Source organism: Pyrus communis, chromosome 3 (assembly GCF_963583255.1).
Source record: "Pyrus communis chromosome 3, drPyrComm1.1, whole genome shotgun sequence".
In the NCBI taxonomy this organism is placed as follows: domain Eukaryota; kingdom Viridiplantae; phylum Streptophyta; class Magnoliopsida; order Rosales; family Rosaceae; genus Pyrus; species Pyrus communis.
Genome location: NC_084805.1, coordinates 3,466,388 through 3,484,796, shown reverse-complemented (window position 1 = coordinate 3,484,796; position 18,409 = coordinate 3,466,388). Strand labels below are relative to the sequence as shown.

The window sequence follows — 18,409 nt, the reverse complement described above, 5'->3', positions numbered from 1 at the left end:
AGTTTACCATTTCAATGATACAGGACCGTCTTTGAGATTTTAGAGGCATGTACGAGATTTATAAAAGTGCTCCTCCTTAAGATAGTCTTAAAAAATATAGGACAATGTATTGATATTAGAAAACAATCACTTAAATCAAATCAAAGTTTAGCACTCACTGATTGAAAGTTTAAAAATGTTAATAATAAGTAAAAAGAGCTACAAACATAACGTTCACTAAATAATCAAAAGCATTTCAATGTTAAACAACCAAACAAGAAAACAAACTTCAAAAACTTCAACTTTAAAGTTTCACTTGAATATGTAACATTATTATATAATAATATTGAAATAATACCATCTTTTATGATGTATTATTGGCACTCAAAATACCTTATTGTACTCTAAATTTTTATATTTAGAAAGGAAAAAAAAAATTATGCTTATAAGGAGTGTAAAATGAGATTTTAAAGTGCTAACAAAATCAATTTTTGAATATAAAACATTATTTCATAACAAAAGCAATTTTAAATATAGAATATTATTACATATAAATATTAGTGACAAAAATTTTGGAGGCCCTTCAAATTTGGAGCCCTGTGCAACTACACCTTTCGCATCCCCTCAACGAGAAATTTTTAGTTGTGACGGGAATAAGGATGGTACACCACATGTTTTTATGTAAGTGGTGGAAAATTTTAATTTTTAAGTTATTAACCTTTTAACACACATATCCCACAATTTATATAAAGACACGTGATGTACCATCTCATATGATGGTCACACTGAAAAATCTCTCCCCCTCAACGCCCCCTTTGCAATGGTAGTTGGTGACATACCCTGGCAGTATGTTGGGATCTCTCCATTTGGTGATCACCTGGTCAGATGCAATGAATTTACAGTATTACAACTCTTAGACCTACTCCAATCATTGGAGTAAAATTCAAATTTTAGGTTCTAAACTTACTCCAACTTGCTCCAATCCTTGAGGCAAATATGAGTTAAAACTCAAAACTCATTTCTAAGTCAAATTTTACCCAGGGTTAGTGAGGCTGGCCCATCATATATGTATATTTTTTTTAGTTTTATATTTATAAATTCATTGAATCCAACAGTTAAGATCTAATTTGATGAAATCCAACGTTAAAAAAAAAATCTAACGGTCTAAATTTAAATCCAACGGCTAAAGTAATTAAAAAGAAATTCTTTTATGTATTTTATATTTTTTTTCATAGTGTTTCACGAGTTTCATAGTGTCGGTTAGTGATTTTTCAATATTTATCAGAATCTAAATAATTTTAGGTTAAAATGTTCATAAAATTAAATTAGGATAGTCTACATAAATTTTTATTTTAAAAAAGTTACTTTAAGAAAATAAATTAGCCTAAATTCATTCTTTAATAATATGGGGCTAAAATTTTAACCTAGAAGGGTTGGAGCAAAATAGTTATTTCTGAGTTAAAACCTAAAATTTTAGGTTTTAACCCAAGGACTAAAGATGGTCTTACAATGTGGCTTTTTCAAATTGAACCCAGTTTGTAACTCTTACGTTTTGGGTCGGCTGTAACTCTTTTAATGTAAGGATGTAAAATTCTCGACCTTTTACTTTAATATCAACGAGAGTAAAGGTCCTGGATTCAATTCTTTATATTTTTTGTGATTAAACCGTTAGAATTTAGCGGAGGTAGTCAACCAAACCAAAACCATCCATCCTCCACCGCAGAAAAGATACAGTTCAATTTGCCGTTAATAGAGAAATAACAAGTCCAAGGCAGCAGCCAGTGAAACAATCAGTGCATATTGACCATACAAAACACATGCCCTCGTGTGAATATAGAAATAATTGTAAAATATTCAGTTTAAAGTGCAGACGACTGAAAGACGAGCACCAAAATCGCCACCGATAAAAATAATTCATTGGGTGGTGGAAACGTTTTGGAACAATCCTAACCTCCAGAACTCTGGTGCAAAGCATATATTATCTTCCCTTTATCATTTAACTCAACTATCCTAAGTGAAAAGAAACAGAAGAAATAAGCAAAACAAAATAGCAAAATTCAATTTATTCCAATACCACAGTGGCACCCAACTCCTTAAGCTTGTCAACAATGGGCCCCGCCTCCTCCTTGGTTAACCCTTTCTTCACCACAACAGGGACCTTCTCCACCAACTCTTTAGCCTCCTTCAGTCCCAAGTCAGTGAAGGTCCTAACCTCCTTTATGATCTTGATCTTTGCCGCGGCGTCGAATTTCTCAATCTTTATATCAAATGCAGTCTTCTCAGCGACCTTGGATTCTGTTGAAGCAGGCCCAGATTCAGAAGATGCCGAGCCAATACCCGAGACTGCTGGGCCGTACCGATTGAGGCCCATTTTCAGCCTGAAAAGGATGGAGTAGTCGTGCCTCTCGAGCTTTGTGAGGTCAAGGAGCTCGTCGGCAATGCGCTCAAGCTTCTGGGTCTGAGTCTCACTTGCTGCAGTGGCTGTGCTGAGGGCACGGGAAAGAGTGGAGGAGGCAAATCTTGATAAGGACCTGCAGGGAACTTTTGGTAGTTATGTGTTGGACATTCCGGCAACCTTTGATATAAAAAATATTTGGATACTCCGACTATTCATAACCTAGCAGCAATAAAATGTTGGCAGTTACACCCTCGTCAAGTAGTTTGGATTTGGTATTGACTCTAAAAAGAGCGGTTTGATTAGTCACTATGCAAAGAACTCAAGATGAAATATAAACACATATTTAGATAACTTCAGTAGAAAACATAAATATGATTTCTGACGGAACATTTACATTGTTTAGCAAATACCCTGGTGCAGAAGATTACGTTAAGCATAAAGTATAATACCTATGTACCACTATTAAGTTATTGATAATAACAGAAAACATCCTTAAGACAGTGACTTCTAGCTGATCATTTACACCGGTGAGCAGAACATCCAAAAACGGAACATACTTCCATTGATTTTCCACCTCTCAACTTACCCTGGTCCTTGTTGGGTTGCAGTTGTGGCAGGTAAGCCCATTACATGCTGTCATGTAACAATGAAAGAATTAGAAGAAAAGACAACAGACAACAGATATTACCAAGCAAAAATGCACAATTACTTTTGATAGCAAAAACTGGCTTGGTGACTATGCAGAACTTGGGAGTTCATGGAAAGAAAAATGTTCTGTCCTAAATTTTTTTATTTTCACAGGAATATACCAAATTGTGCAAATGCCCCCATTTTATTGCCATACCAAAACTGTTTCCCTAACATAGGAGATTACTTGATAAAAAAAATGGATTATGTGCCCCAATGGAAGACTCCGTAAAACAGATAATTAATCAGATTAAATTTTAGTAAGAAAGAGGTTGAGGGTCCACTATGACTATGTTCTTCTCAAAGCCAAGGATCATCCTTACCTCAACAGGTTTGATCTCGACAAATGTGTCCACCAAGAAAGGTTTGGATCCTGAGACAACAGTGGTTTGAGAAAGACGAACATGGCTGGAGAAGCGTTGCAAAGAGCTCGCCATCAGAAATTAACAAATCAATTGGAGAGTCAAGCTTGCACCCTGTTGAATGCAACATCATCAAGACATCTAAAAAACAAATCAATATATGACATTCTTCGTTCACAACTAATTGTAGATACTGCTTATCTTTTAATTTAGTGATAATCTGTACATAATTAACTCAAGATTCAAAAAAATAAGAGTTACAAATTCTAAGAGCTTGATGGTTGATAATTGGAACAGGTAGACACATGATGATGAATACAAGAAAGGAAGAAAAATCAACCATCCTCAAGGTAAATGGCCCTTCACAAATGAACCATTTATAAGGATGGTCCACATAACTACCACATAATTAACCCAATCAGTACACTTCCTCTAAATTGTCATGTCACATTAGTACTCCACTCAAAACATAAATCGCAAATCCTTTGAAAAAAGTTCGAAAAGAAAGATCAATTTTTTTCTAGTAGCCAGACAATTCTTAGAAACTAACATCACTCTTAGAAACTAACATCACAGAACAAATTTAGGTGTAAACCTGGCCCAAGTTATTGAAAACAAAATGGAACAGCCAACCAGTCTTACAAGAAGCATGGTATACTTGATTGATATTCCAATTTGATGGATGTTAATGTTTTACAAATAGAAGGTGGCTATACAAATGCAGCAACACAACAGTAATTTAATAGGACTTTGATAAAATGGATCAATGAAAATGCTTCGAAACAACAACAAAAAACCGAAGTTCCTTTAACAGTAGTTTACAAGCCTTTTGTAATGGGCTTATGTCTCAAGATAGAACGCCTACCGTTATACAGACATTGTGACTAGTAAGGTAAACGCACATTGTGAGCAGTAGTAATGCAGTCGCCAAGAAAATGGCAACCTATACCCTTTTTTTCAGAAAACTTTATAGCAAGTCCAAAGAACTGATTGCATTTCCAGTATTTCACAAATATGCATTTGTTTTAGTTCATACAGCAAATTATCAATACGTCAAAAACTATCAAAAGATACGGAAATTCAGAACCACTCCGAAATTGATTGACCTATGGTAGAAAGCATTGAACACAAAATCATATGAGCCAAATCTCAATTCAGACCATACCTACAATAAAAAGAGATACATTTGTACGAAAAGCCGCACCGATAAATGTAGCAAGAACTAAACAAACAACACTCATACACAATAACATCAGTTGGGTCCCTCTATACCCTTGAGAAAAACCCCAACTTGTTTTCTCCGCTCTACTATTGCAGGATCACTTACACAAGTAAGGTGTTCACACACTAATGCTGAGGAGGCAATTAAAACCAAGATATTAAAAAACAAACAAAACAGGGAAATGAACAACGTTTGAATACCCAGAAACCAAACATCACCAACCTTAATAGGAACAGAGCTCAGATAACATAATACACAAATTAAACGAGAAATCTTTGTATATGTAAATATATAATTCTTTCGTTTCCTATCTATGATTGGCTATTTAATAGCTTCCATATAATTTACCTCTGGAGTGTGGAGTGTGGAGTGTGGACTAATCTGTGGTGGCTCCGTGGCGGATGTCGGTGGTGGTGGTGGTCATCTGGGAAATGATTGCTAGGAGGGCATGAGACAACAAGAGAAGGTGTTTAAAGGCGGCGTCGGAATACAGAGAGTAGGGTCGCTGGGGAGGGGGCGAGAGGGTGAGACGGAGATTTAAAACCCATTGGTGATCAGGTGTTTGAAGGTTCATGTTATTTCCTCCAGTAACCACTGATGTTGTGCCACGTCTACAATATCATAAGTAGTGGTATTCACATACCCTTTTTACTCATTAGACACTCCTGTTGATTTTTATCCATTGATTTCTCCAATTCATTACACCCTTATGTCCACGCCCTAATCGCCACATGGAGGAATATGTGCTTCCCCCAATAGTCCTAACTGTAAACGATAGATAATAGACGTTGTGCATATCGATCCGTGCAGTGCTATAGCTAATGAGTTAAGTATCCCGCTTGGGAGTACGTTCGCGATAATGAAACTCAAAGAAATTGACAGGAAATCTTGGTGATCTTCTCTATCTAATGAATGGGGAGTCTGCTTTGAAATCGTCCACCCTGCACCCATCCCAAGTATATGCTTCAATAGGAATCACGACAGTCAGAAACACGTACCTCATCGTCAATTTAAGAAAACGTGCACCATCAATTGAGGACATACCATATTAATTGAGGTGCACCGTCGAGTGACAAAAGGTTTCAAAATATCATCGTAGTCGACTGATCCAGACTCAACTGGTTTATCATCTTCTCTAATATGTTTAAAACAATGTAAGCATTACAGCGACGATCTTCTAGGACGAAACAAGTTTCTTACATGTATTATCATTTCCTAAATTTCTCGGATATTAGGGGTTGGCAATAGAACCACCAAAACAAATTTCTGAGCTTCCTTTGCAAGACAATTTTAAGTGCAGAACCAACCAATGGCCAACTTGTGACGATGGAAACATAAACAAGTGATAGGAGCATGTGGTGGTCATTTTGTCACACATATGCATGTGGTGGTCATTTTGGCACACAACGCACTGCCCTCAAGGTTCTAGAGTGTGGTTTTTATTGGCCGACTATATTTAGGGATGCTAGAACTTTTTGTATGTCTTGTGATCATTGCCAACGAATGGGTAACATAGGTACCAAGGACCAAATGCCGCAAACCCCTGTGTTTAATGTTGAAATTTTTGATGTTTGGGGCATTGATTTCATGGGCCCTTTCCCTCCATCTTACGGTTTCACTTATATCTTGCTAGCCGTTGATTATGTTTCTAAATGGGTGGAAGCAAAAGCCACCCGTACTAACGATTCTAAGGTGGTTGCAGATTTCGTGAAAACTAACATTTTTGCTAGGTTTGGAATGCCGAGAGTAATCATAAGTGATGGAGGGTCTCACTTTTGCAATCGGACCATTGAGGCGTTGCTAAGAAAGTACCATGTCAACCACAAGGTCTCCACACCTTACCATCCTCAAACAAATGGCCAAGCCGAGGTGTCTAACCGAGAAATCAAACAAATTTTGGAGAAGACCGTTGGACCAACAAGGAGGGATTGGAGCTTACGTTTAGATGATGCACTGTGGGCATATCGTACGGCATACAAAACACCCATTGGGATGTCACCTTTTCGGCTCGTCTATGGTAAGCCATGTCATTTGCCCGTAGAGTTAGAGCACAAGGCACATTGGGCCGTGAAGACTTTCAACATGGACATAGATGCAGCGGGATTTCATAGGAAGCTCCAATTGAATGAACTTGAGGAGATTCGGAATGAAGCCTATGAGAATGCCCGGATGTACAAAGCCAAGACCAAAGCATTCTATGATAAAATGATTCGAACCAAGACTTTCACAGTTGGGCAGAAAGTGTTACTTTTCAACTCTCGCCTACGTTTGTTTCCTGGTAAGTTGCGTTCTAAATGGATTGGCCCGTTTGTTGTTACTAATGTTTTCCCTCATGGTGCAGTGCAAATCAAAAGTTCAAGGACGCAGCAAGAATTCAAAGTGAATGGGCATCGATTGAAGCCCTATTACGAGATGTTTGAGGAGCATGTCGTGGAGGAGGTACCCCTCCATGCCGTGGAACCTAGTCAAGCTTAAACGGAGGTACCGTCCGGCTGCAAGACGTAAAAGAAAGCGCTACTTGGGAGGCAACCCATGCATTCAACAAAGGAAGACTTAGAAAGCACTCCAAATCCAGATTCCTAAAAAACTCTTCTCTTTGTTGCTATTTCGTTTCTGCCTTGTTAGGTTGTTTAGTTGTTATTGTTTGTTTGTTTATTAATTGTGTGAGTCTATGATTGTAACATTAAGAAAATATTTGATTTATTGATAGGCACTGCTAAACAAAGAAAGATGGTGCTTCACAAAGGTTGTTTGCTTGAGGCCCCACTACTGGGCAAAACTCTAGAAGCAGGAGGCATAGATGCGGAAGGCATCGGAGCAGAAGGCATCGAAGCGGAAGGTATCGGAGCGGGAGACATCAAAGAAGAGGCCTCAATACTTGGCCAAACGCTGGATGAGCCCGGAAAAATGTGCCTCTGGAAGTAAGCCGCAAGCCTTTGACGGTCACTTTGACGGTCACTTTGCATTCGACCAGTGGATTCTTGCAGCTCATCAAGCTTCCTCTTCATGCCCGACGAATAGTTATTTGCAAGCACATGCAAACTTCTATTCTCATACTTAAGCTGCTGGATCTCCTGCTTGAGACTTTCCACCTCTGTCATCAATGATTCCACCTGACGGGAGCGGGCAAGCAGGCGTTGGCCCATGTTGGACACAGAACTCGCACACTGAACACTAAGTGCGAGGGACTCTTGAACGGCCAACTCATCGGACCGTCCTGACAGCAGCCTACTATCTTTTGGAGTGAGGAGGTTCCTAGCTACTATTGTAGCTGTTGTGGTGTCCTGCATCACGGAGTCTTCACCTGTGAGAGGACCGTTAGAAGAAAAGAAAGAAGGGCGCCATACGTTACCTTGACGCGGCGCGCCCGTATCACTGCTAAGGCTCAATTCCAAGCTAAGGTTCGATGAGTTTGCCATTTTCAAAAGTGTTCAAAGAGAAGGGGAGGATGAAGTTAAATTTCAAAGGGCCGGAGTCGGTTTTCAAGAATGGGAAATCTTCAGAGTGTGTTTGTTGTGGTGATCGATAGCTCAATAAAAAAGCCAAGGCGACGCGTCCACCAATTCAAAAAGTCGGAATTTCCGGCGTAATTTAGGCGACGCTTTCTCGGCTTTTCAGAAGGCGCGTTCAACTTTGTCAAAAGATTTCTTCTTTTCAGACAACACGTGGAGGCCATCATCACAACTACACATCTTTAGCCAACAAGCGCAAAGTTCGGCGACGCTTTCTCTGCTTTTCAGAAAACGCATGCAGCTTTGTCAAAAGGAGCCGCATCCGCACTACTACGTGTCGTTCAGAAAGCAAAGGGGCGCCTGCTCAGAAATCGAAGAGGCGTCGTTCAGATATCGAAGAGACATTTGTCGACAAGGGTAAAAACACAGTACCACCACTTGATATTTTCTCTATATATGTCGACCTTCGTCTCTTATGACAAGGCAAACCTGAAGAGAATGCCCAACTCTCCCTCACCTCTGAGGGCGCACTCCCAGCAAAGCCTTTCGAAATACTCAATTCTTTCTTCTTCCCCAAAGATGATACCAGATGCCTGGAGTACATATGACCCAGGAGGAAACGGCACAACAAATACATGTGCTGATTCATTCACCGCTTATTCAAAAGCAAAGGTATCTCATATCATCAAGGTCAAAAGCAAAAGTATCTCATATCATGCTCTTTCCCTGTCTTTTTCTTTGTCCTTGTTCTTACTTGCATGGCAAAGTAAAAGAAGCAATCAGCCGGCACTTGGAGTCAGTCTTCTGATCTGGAGCCAACTGCCTGGAATCTATCCCTGATTGCTTACCTGGCGTTGCTCTCGAGTAGTCATCTTCAACGGTTGATACACTTCCAGAGAAGGGACCACTCCTGCAAAGATTGAACAAAGAAACAGATAACAGGAGGAAGCTCAGACCTTCGGGGGAGACCAAAAGAACCATCCTGCTGCCCAGTTCAAGAAGTAGCACAAAGGAAAATCAACGATGGGCAGAAACCAGTTCAAGAGTAAGCCTGTGGAATCACAAAGATCAAAAGCCTCAATGCAATCAACAACGAGAAGAGGGAATTTACACTCCATAACCAGATTTGCGTCCCTAAACTCTTCTCTTTGTTAATTACATTTTGCCATGTTTAATATGTTTAAGTGCTTTTTGTGTGTTTACTTATGTTTTGTGTGAATCTATGCTTAAAACATTGAGGACAATGTTTGATTTAAGTGTGGGGGGGGTAACTAAGTATGTTGATGCAAATTCGTTGGATTTTATCACCCATAACTTCAAATGTTGTTCCTTACTGTTTCAAGATGTTTTTAAGTTGTTTTAGAGTGTTTTAGTATGTTTGTTTTTATAACTCCGAAAATCACATAAAAATTTGAAAAAAATGTTTTGAAAAGCTTAAAAAGAGTGTTTTGAGTCGTTTTTGTGTGTTTATGTCTTAGGGTACCTTCCAACACAATGATAAGGATTTGGTTTATAATTGCATGACGGTTAGAAAGAGTTATAAACATAGAGAAAAGTTTGATTTACTCTTGGTATATGCTTGGTTATGGTTATAATGTATGACTTCACATGCAATCATAAAAGAAAAAAAAAAAAAAAATTCATTTTTGTAACATGCTTGAAGGAAGGAACTCAAACAAACGCTACAACCCTGAGAGACTTGAGCCTATAACGTTCTTTGGAGAGTATAATCTGTGATTTCTTGTTTTCTAAAGTCGTTGCATGATCTCATTATTCTTTGCTTGGTTACTACTTAGAAGGCGTTTCATCATATAGTTCCAAATGCTAGAACTCATGCCCATTTCATCCAAAGCATGTTATTGATTTGCATAACATATATCAAGATGAAGTTGTGTAGTTGCCACCATAGCCAAATTGCCTCACTTCCCATATTTCGTATTTGTTGTAAGTTTTAACCCCGTTGAGCCTTGTTTAGCCTCTATTCTTTGTTTACCCATATTTTCCTCACCTAGCCTAGTTTAGGACAATCCACACCCTTGTTCTTAAAAAGATAGTGAGCATGACTTAATTGAATTCCTTTTGAGTTACATTATGAAAGAAAATAAGTGTGGGGGAGAGATTGTTTAAGTGTTTATGTTTTGAGATTCAAAAGAAAAAAAAAAAAAAAAAAAAAAAAAAAAAAAAAAAAAAAAAAAAAAGAGAAAAGAATAAGTGATTGAAGAAAGGTTCCAAAACACCAATTCTGGGCGTAAATTGTCTAAATTCCCCCTTTTTGTTCAAAAGTTGAGTTTTCATTCAAAAGTGAATTCTAAGTTGATTCAAATGCTTTGCTCACTATTTCTTTAAGAACCTTTGTTTTCCATATCCCTTCTTTGTTATCCACATACCCCAAGCCCCGTTACAACCCTTGACTTCTATCTTGAGTGTTGTGTATTTCAATTTGTGGAGTTTGAACTTGGTATGAGCTTATGGTGTCACTGGTTCTCGCGTCTAAGTAGTAGCATTCCATTCATGAGATCATATCTAAACATGCTTATTAACTCCAGAAATTGCGTTCTTTGTGATACTTATATGTGAATGTTCGTTTTCATGTTACATCAATCTTCTCACATATGACTAGATTAGGGTGTGTAGTTAGAAATTCTGAGTGAAAATCGAGTGCATATCTTGTAAGGAATTGAGCAAATTCTCTAAGGCATGTTACTACATTCAAAACATGGTTTTAAATGCTTAATTGTGAACTAGTATATGGTGACTATGATTAAGAATGTACTTAAGTGTGAAGGTGACTAAAATCTGTGAGAATGATGATTTTTAACATGTCATGTGCATTGGAAATCCCTAAGACGGTTGTTGGAAGGTTTAGGTTGTGTTTTACGTGTTTAGTGTCGTTTTGTTTATTTGTTTTTATTCTGTTTTGCTCGAGGACTAGCAAAAGCTAAGTGTGGGGGTATTTGATAGGAGCATATTCATGCGACTTAAATGGCTTGTTCTCGTGCATTTACGTTATGTTTCTCTCGTTATTTTAGTCCTTTATGTTTCTTTTGTGTGTTTTCAGGTTCTAAGGGCCTAGGGAGCAAGAAAGTGCATTTTGAGGCCATTTGGAGCATTTTTGGGCATGGATTGGATAGCTTATCCATGGAGCCAAGAGGATGGACGAATTTGAAGGCCTTGTATGCACTTGAAGACACAAAACAATGGCCCTAACCCAATTACATTCACCTTGCCTTGGGCTTAACACATTATGCCATACAAACCAACCTATTTTAGGCCCATTCTATGTACTTAAACCCTAGCCCTTTAAACTAGTTCATTTATCACTCACCACATATCATTCACTTATCACTCACCACATATCATTCACTTATCACTTAACATATCATTCATTTATTTCACTTCCATACTCCTCTTAATTCCACATGCATTCTCACACATGCACATCATTCACTCACATTTCCACCATTCATTCTTTATTCCACAAACAAGTCACATGCATTCACACATCAACAAAACAACTTCAATGTCGTGGGTTCCCATTTCCTTTCCAAACATCTCACATGCATTTCCACCTTCCTACTTCATCATTTCACCACATTCTCCCTCTTTAACTCACATGCATTCATCATAATTCACAACACAAAACAGCCAACACATGCACCAAAACCTTCAATGCCGTGAGTTCCCTTTGGAATTCCAGCATCTTCACATGCTTTTCTAGCTTTCCCTTTCATTTCCACCACTCATTCTTCATCATTTCAGCCACCTACATGCATTAATTATTAATATCTTCATCATTGCATCCAGAAAATGAGCAAGAAAGCTTCCCAAACACATGCATACACACACTATTTTCAGCACACACATGCAATTCCAACATCAATGCCGTGGGGCTTCCCTTTGCTTTCCAGATTTTCACATGTGTCCTAACTGTTTTCTCATCATTCCTCCACACAAACACATTAAACAAACAGCCATTTACACCTCCACTCCTCCTATAAATACCCTTGCATTCATTCATTTAGGGATCATCTCATTTCATACACTTCACACAACACAAACACAACCCTTGTGCCGCAAATCCCCTTCCATTTCTGTGCAGTTTTTCTCCTCCATTGCAGCCACTATCCAACCACTTCCCATTCCTCCAAAACACTTCACATAATCCCCAAAGCTCACTTAGACCTTGTGCTACAACAACGAGGAAGAAAAGAGTGCCTAAACGTTCATACAATTCAAGTTTGAGTTGTTGGAATTTTTAGGTGTTTCTTTGATTTCAAAGTTTAAATTTAATTCTCTTTGTTTTGTACGTATGAGAATGGAAGAGAAGAGTGCCTAAACGTTCATACAATTCAAGTTTGAGTTGTTGGAATGTTTAGGGGTTTCTTTGATTTCAAAGTTATGAGGAACTAAACCCCCTTTAGCTAGGGGGTGATTCGAAACTATGTTTATATTTGCAATATGAATTGATTACTTTTGGTTGGTATTTCATAAGTTGTGGATTCAATTCGTTTAACTGTTTGATTGATAAATTATTTATGTATGTTCATTAAGATTGCAAGCTTAATTTTCATGCATGAATATGACGCTAGAATATAAGTGAGTTTCACCTAATCGTTATGAACTTATATTCACAAGTAGTGGAGGTTGCTTATAAACAATCGCGTTAAACGAATTCTTGGCATAAGTTTCATGCGTATTCCATAGTAACGAATGCCTCGTCGATGTTTATGATTTCCGTTGAACTTAATGATCTTTGTTGAATGTCTCTATCATGCGTATTCCATAGTTAGGGACTTTGATTAAGAATAATTTGGTTGTAATGCGTATTCCATTCAATCCAACGAATCTAGGGAAATCTGAAAGTTAATTTAAGCGGACCTAATTAACTTGGAGCATTGAGTTTCACAACTTATCGAAAGACCAACTGAGAATCAATTTTGTATGCAAGTGTAACATGTGTGGAGAATAACCCCTTGGCTATTCCATCATCCATATTTTCATCACATTCATATTTACATTTTGCCTTTAATTATATTCTGTCTTTTTAATTTAATATCGTCCAAACACATTTCCCCCATATTTCGTTGAGTCTTAATCATTCGTATTTGTTTTATTTTTGTATCTTTAAGCTTTTGGAGTCATAAACACTTGCAAATTCGTCTAAATCAAGTTCTAGCTTCTATTTGAGTCAATTTGATTGTTTTAGACAATTTGAGTTTTTCAAAGCCATTCTGAGTCATAGTAGTCTTGTTAAGAGTATTTTAATTTAGTTTTTATGTTTTTAAGTCAATTTAGAAGGTTTTAGCAAGCCCTCCTAATCCCCGGTCTAAAACGATCCCTCACTTATCCATTCTACTACAATTGTCAAACGAGGGTTTAATTTGAGTGTCAAGTAAATCTCGCATCAACAAGCAACCACAATGACCACTTAGTCTGTTGGGATAGCTGATCTAAGCATCTTCCAACAGTAGTAGTTACATCGAGAGGCTTCGCATCCTGCATGCTCGTAACTTGTTCGGATGATTGTGGGAATTCTGCAAACAAGTGTGATTCTGCCTGAATCATCCCTTCATCTTGTTCTCCAGAAACCATTTCGTTAGTTACTCTGTAATGGATCTTTTGCGGTTCAAGTGTCCATCGCCTGTTCATTTCCCACGGCAGCTGCCATTCCATCTTCTGCAACGTTTACGTAGGGATTTGATGATCTATTGAAAAGTCCAACGACAACTGTGGGCAACTACTCACCATCTGAAAAGCATGAAGATCAACAATATTAATCTGCAAAAATGGCCCGTATCCTGCTGCGTACTAATAGTAGAACACAATGTGATGAGAAACTAAAACGCAGACTTCATGCACCCAATAACTAAATTACTTGGTTAAGCACTCGAAGACTAAGGAAAATAAAATTATACCTTCTGTACATGCATATATTGGCTAGAGTGTAGAATTTTGAGATATTCATCAACAGCCCTTACCCACCCGCAAGGGAAAGAAAATCAATCATGCATGTTACAACAAAGTTATGACGAGGTTGCCCAAAAAGTGCACCTACCAACCATATCAAAGAGAGTATTATGTGTTGATTATTGGCTCAAACAAAGTAGTCTAAAACCAACAAATGATTTCGGCTATTTTTGTGGTCAAAATTGATGGTTGGCATGCTACATGTGGGAAATAAAAAATGGATGCACTTACATGTGGGAAATAAAAAATGGATGCACTTATGCCTAATTTGTGGTCAAAGAATGGATGCACTTATGCCTAATTCTTTTTGACTTGATGAGAGGCCTTGGCCTATAAAAGGAGGTGTAGGCATAACTCAAATATAACAAGGAAGAAAGGAAAATAGCAAGAAGCCATTTGGCATAGAGAAGAATTTTCTCAAATTGTCTTGCTTTGTATTTTTGGTTTTCTCTTCCTATTGTAAGTGTGTGAGCTTGGGTTATTCGGGTCTTTGGGAAATTGAGTGATAAACACTATTGTATGTTCTCATTGATTATAGTAGAATACTCCGTCGTCTCCAAACTGGATGTAGGCATTGCCGAACCAGTATAAATCTTGGTGTTCTTGTTGGTATTGTTCCATTTATCTTTTGTCAGTTATTGTGGTTTATTTTCACTCACACTTGGTTGACGCTTCCGCACAACATTATGATCACAACAGCCGCAACAAACATATGATGACACAAAGACACCATACTACGACAAGCTTAAAAGGACAAAGCTATAAAGTAACATGGAATCATGAAGTACCAGATGCCAGAAGCAGTTAATCCTTCAAACAAAACCAGGTGTCCACCATGCTTTGTTGTAGCCAATACAATATTTTTGTTTGCCCTGTTGAAGACAAATACAAGGCATATGCTTAAATGATGCGAAAAAAAGAAACCGTTAAAAGAAAACAATTTAGGAGGTCCACCTGCATTCATCCCAAGGAATGGCTTCCCTGGTGCAGACTGGATCATCTAAAGCACTGATACAGAGTAACGGGACAGCTACATTTCCCACGTAAGTAGCACTGGTACAGCGCCTGTAAAATGTGTCCACAGTCGGTAAAGAAAAAACAGAAGCTTAACGCAATAGATAGAACAAAGGTAAAGTGAGAGGAATTAGTGAAATCTCAGACCTTATACCTCAAATTTCCCAACAATGCAGGTAGTATGCTGATCAAAATCACGAACGGAGCGTGACTATTGAAGAACAAGAACAAAATAAGGATTAAATAAATATATTAGCGAAGCACAAGAAGTGAGGCTGGTGTCTGCATTAACCATTCATGATTTGTCATAAATATATTTTAAAAAGGATAGAAACTGCTGTTTAAATAAATAGATCCCATTCCCACCTTTTGTATATTGTAGGAAACTAAATGAATATGGCGCATGCACGTTGAGAAAATATATATACATATAAAGTAGCACACTGCATAATGTTTTATGAGGTATTTACTACCCAAATTAAAAGAGAGGAATAGACATACAATTGAGCAAAGCCTTGAAGGCCAATTGTTAGAGCCTTATCATAAAACTTCTGCAACAGCCTACGGCCTATAAATCTATGACACATGTGAAAGGAGCAAACACCGTTTTTCAAACAACAGCATCAAATGCACAATTAATTTTCTTATCTAGCTGAAGGCAGACAGGTGTCGGGGGAGGTGAAGGCAACAGCAAAATGGTTTGTTTGCCCAGCAGTATATGGTACGACAAAGGATGACCCATATTTCTTTTTCCATTTTCTCAAACGGATGTCTAATATGTCTAAGATATGTAGTGCTAAATTAGAGTTGCTGCTACATTGGATGAGCTAAAAGAATAAGATTAAAGTTCAAAAGTTGACATGACCTATGTGACTACAATAGCTAAGGTCCAAAATAACAGTGATGTCCATGCAAGCCCAATGAAGAACATATATTAAGTCATTCTGCCATACCAGCATGTTCAACCTCTACACAATTGCTTTACTGAAAAGTACCTCTGCTTGGCTAACTAACATATTGAGCTCTTTCTAACAAAGTTCAGACCAAAAAAAAATGTTCAGAAGTTAAACACTCAATTCTGAAACCCACACCAAATTTTAACCCCCGAATCCATACTACTGAGCCATTATTAATATCCCCTGCTGACCCCCTTATTAATCACCATGGAGGCTTGGAGACACGCAATAGCCTAGAATGATTAATGGTAGAAAACAAAATTTGAGACAAAATCATGTACAGAAACTTGCCCACACATGCGGCCAATGCATTTAATCACAAACCAGAAACATTGCCCTTCTCATAACCATTACGTTGAGGCACTAACCAAAGGGTCCCAAGGGGAACAGATGGCTACAGCCCAATCAGCAGGAGTCTTCTCGCCATCCTCCCCAAGATTCTTGACCTAAAAATTACTTCATATATTTTATTCCTAGAGACATACACCAGAACAATAACTAGTAGAATTAAAGACACTAGGAAATTAAGGTACCAATAAGGGTTTAGTCAAGTAGCTATTTGCAAGAATTTCCTACCTTCTAAATTGCAGGGTTTGATAGGTGACACCAGTTTCAAAGCCCTTGATGTGGATTTGGGGAATTCTCTATATACAAAAAGGCAAATAAATAATGAAGCACGATAGGGGTGGTGTCATCTTTAGGAATAGCATTGTTTGTGCTAAAAGCACCTCCCATAACTGCAATACAAGCATACACATGGATCAGAATAGAAAAAGCATTTATAACTGCTACTACCATGAAATCAACTGAGTGTCATAGCACTTCATACAAGTGCATGATAAATACATAATAAGTAAAGACACCGTCACCAGCGCACGTTTTACTAAAATGATAAAGTAAGTATAATTTGGTTCCAACGACATTACACACCCTTGAAGTTTGGGGTGATTTTCAAAATGTACCATTAAGTTTCAATTTTCTTATTTAACACCATAAAGCATCAAAATATGCATTTGGTCGGATTGATTGCTTGATCCTTCATTAAATTGACGAAATAGTGAGTGTGAGATAACTATATGGGCTAACGTTTAAGCCACATTTGCGCCACATTGACAAAAAAATCATCAATTTAATAGAGGGTTAGATATTCAAAGAGCAAAAGGTGTAAATTGATACAATTTCAAAACTTAAAGGTGCAATGCAAGAAAATTAGAACCACATAGTCCATTTTGAAAATCACCCTCAAACCTGAAGGGTGTAAAATGCAGCTAACCCAAATAATAGTTACCATCAGAGTTCCTTAGCCAATCCAAAGCAATGGTGCCACCATCAGATAGATGAAAATTTTTCTCTGAGAGGGAATATGCATGGCTATCTGTTACTCAAAAGCATGAATCAAAATTCAAGAGGAAGAATAGTCAACTGATTCATTTCCCCAAATAGCCACATCTTATGTATCTTTACGGCTATAAATCACAGTGTGGTCGCTTTATATCTATCCTTGGGTGTCAAACAGGACAAAAACCACCTTATATAAAATTAAAGTCAGATTCCAGGAAGCTCGTTACGCTTCGGTTACAGCAGGGCTTAGAGACCTTTTTTTCTCTGATGGTTAATTAGATGGAGGGCAGCTGTGTGTTAATATCAGCTAGGATACGCTATACTGTTTCCCTCTAAAACCTTGTTCAACAACCAAAAAATTCAGATGACTGTATGCTAACCTTAGTGATTAGGTGTAGGAAGGTACATGGTGTTTCCTCCAATAACCGCTCATGTTTGTGCCATGTCAGGAAAAAATAAATAAATAAAGGGGCTAGTGTTATTCTATTATTTTTACTTCTCACACCCTTGTTAATTTTTATCCGTTGATTTTTTCACTTCATTAGATTCGACAGTCAGAAATTAAGAGGGCACCATCCAAAATAATAAAGCATGACTTGTATGTCGGGTTAATTTTATTGACACCTCAAAAGCTTATCAATTTTTACAAAAATTAGGTTTGAGAAATTACACTAACACATACCTCAAGTTTGGCAATTTTAAGAAAACGTGCACCGTTAATTGAGGAAATACCATGTTAACTGAAGTGCACCATAAATTTTTTATTTTTTATTTTATTTTTTTTAAGGGAACATCTGGTGGCAAGTTACATTTATCCACTCTTTTCGGAAGCCGGAAAGACTCACAGAGGCATTTCAGCCTTCCCTTGCCACAAGTTGCGTCAAAAATCTTGTTAGTCCAAAAATATGGCACAGACAGAAAAAGTTAAAAGACAAAGGGTACGAGGATGCTGTGCCTGAGATTCTGTATGGGATTTGTTTGGCTCTGATGAAGGCATTCACTTGTTTCATGGATGCAACGATCGCTGACAA

At 37.8% G+C, this 18,409-nt stretch overlaps 2 protein-coding genes across 2 annotated transcripts; both read right to left on the bottom strand.

Moving 5' to 3' along the window:
• Window positions 1-1,768: 1,768 nt before the first annotated feature.
• Window positions 1,769-5,155, bottom strand: LOC137729723 (uncharacterized). Its single transcript, XM_068468733.1, has 4 exons — window positions 4,997-5,155; window positions 3,388-3,540; window positions 2,964-3,010; window positions 1,769-2,510 (listed from the first exon to the last, which is right to left on the bottom strand). Exons 2-4 carry the CDS (start codon window positions 3,499-3,501, stop codon window positions 2,042-2,044), a joined length of 630 nt encoding a protein of 209 aa, XP_068324834.1. The 5' UTR covers window positions 3,502-3,540; window positions 4,997-5,155; the 3' UTR covers window positions 1,769-2,041.
• An 8,333-nt stretch (window positions 5,156-13,488) lies between these two features.
• LOC137727681 (uncharacterized) lies at window positions 13,489-17,811 on the bottom strand. The gene is made up of 11 exons (XM_068466507.1): window positions 17,805-17,811; window positions 17,326-17,412; window positions 16,716-16,774; window positions 16,399-16,483; window positions 15,555-15,661; window positions 15,234-15,292; window positions 15,022-15,150; window positions 14,857-14,939; window positions 14,016-14,083; window positions 13,846-13,908; window positions 13,489-13,776 (listed from the first exon to the last, which is right to left on the bottom strand). The coding sequence occupies exons 1-11, from the start codon at window positions 17,809-17,811 to the stop codon at window positions 13,489-13,491; spliced, it is 1,035 nt and encodes a 344-aa protein (XP_068322608.1).
• Window positions 17,812-18,409: the final 598 nt, after the last annotated feature.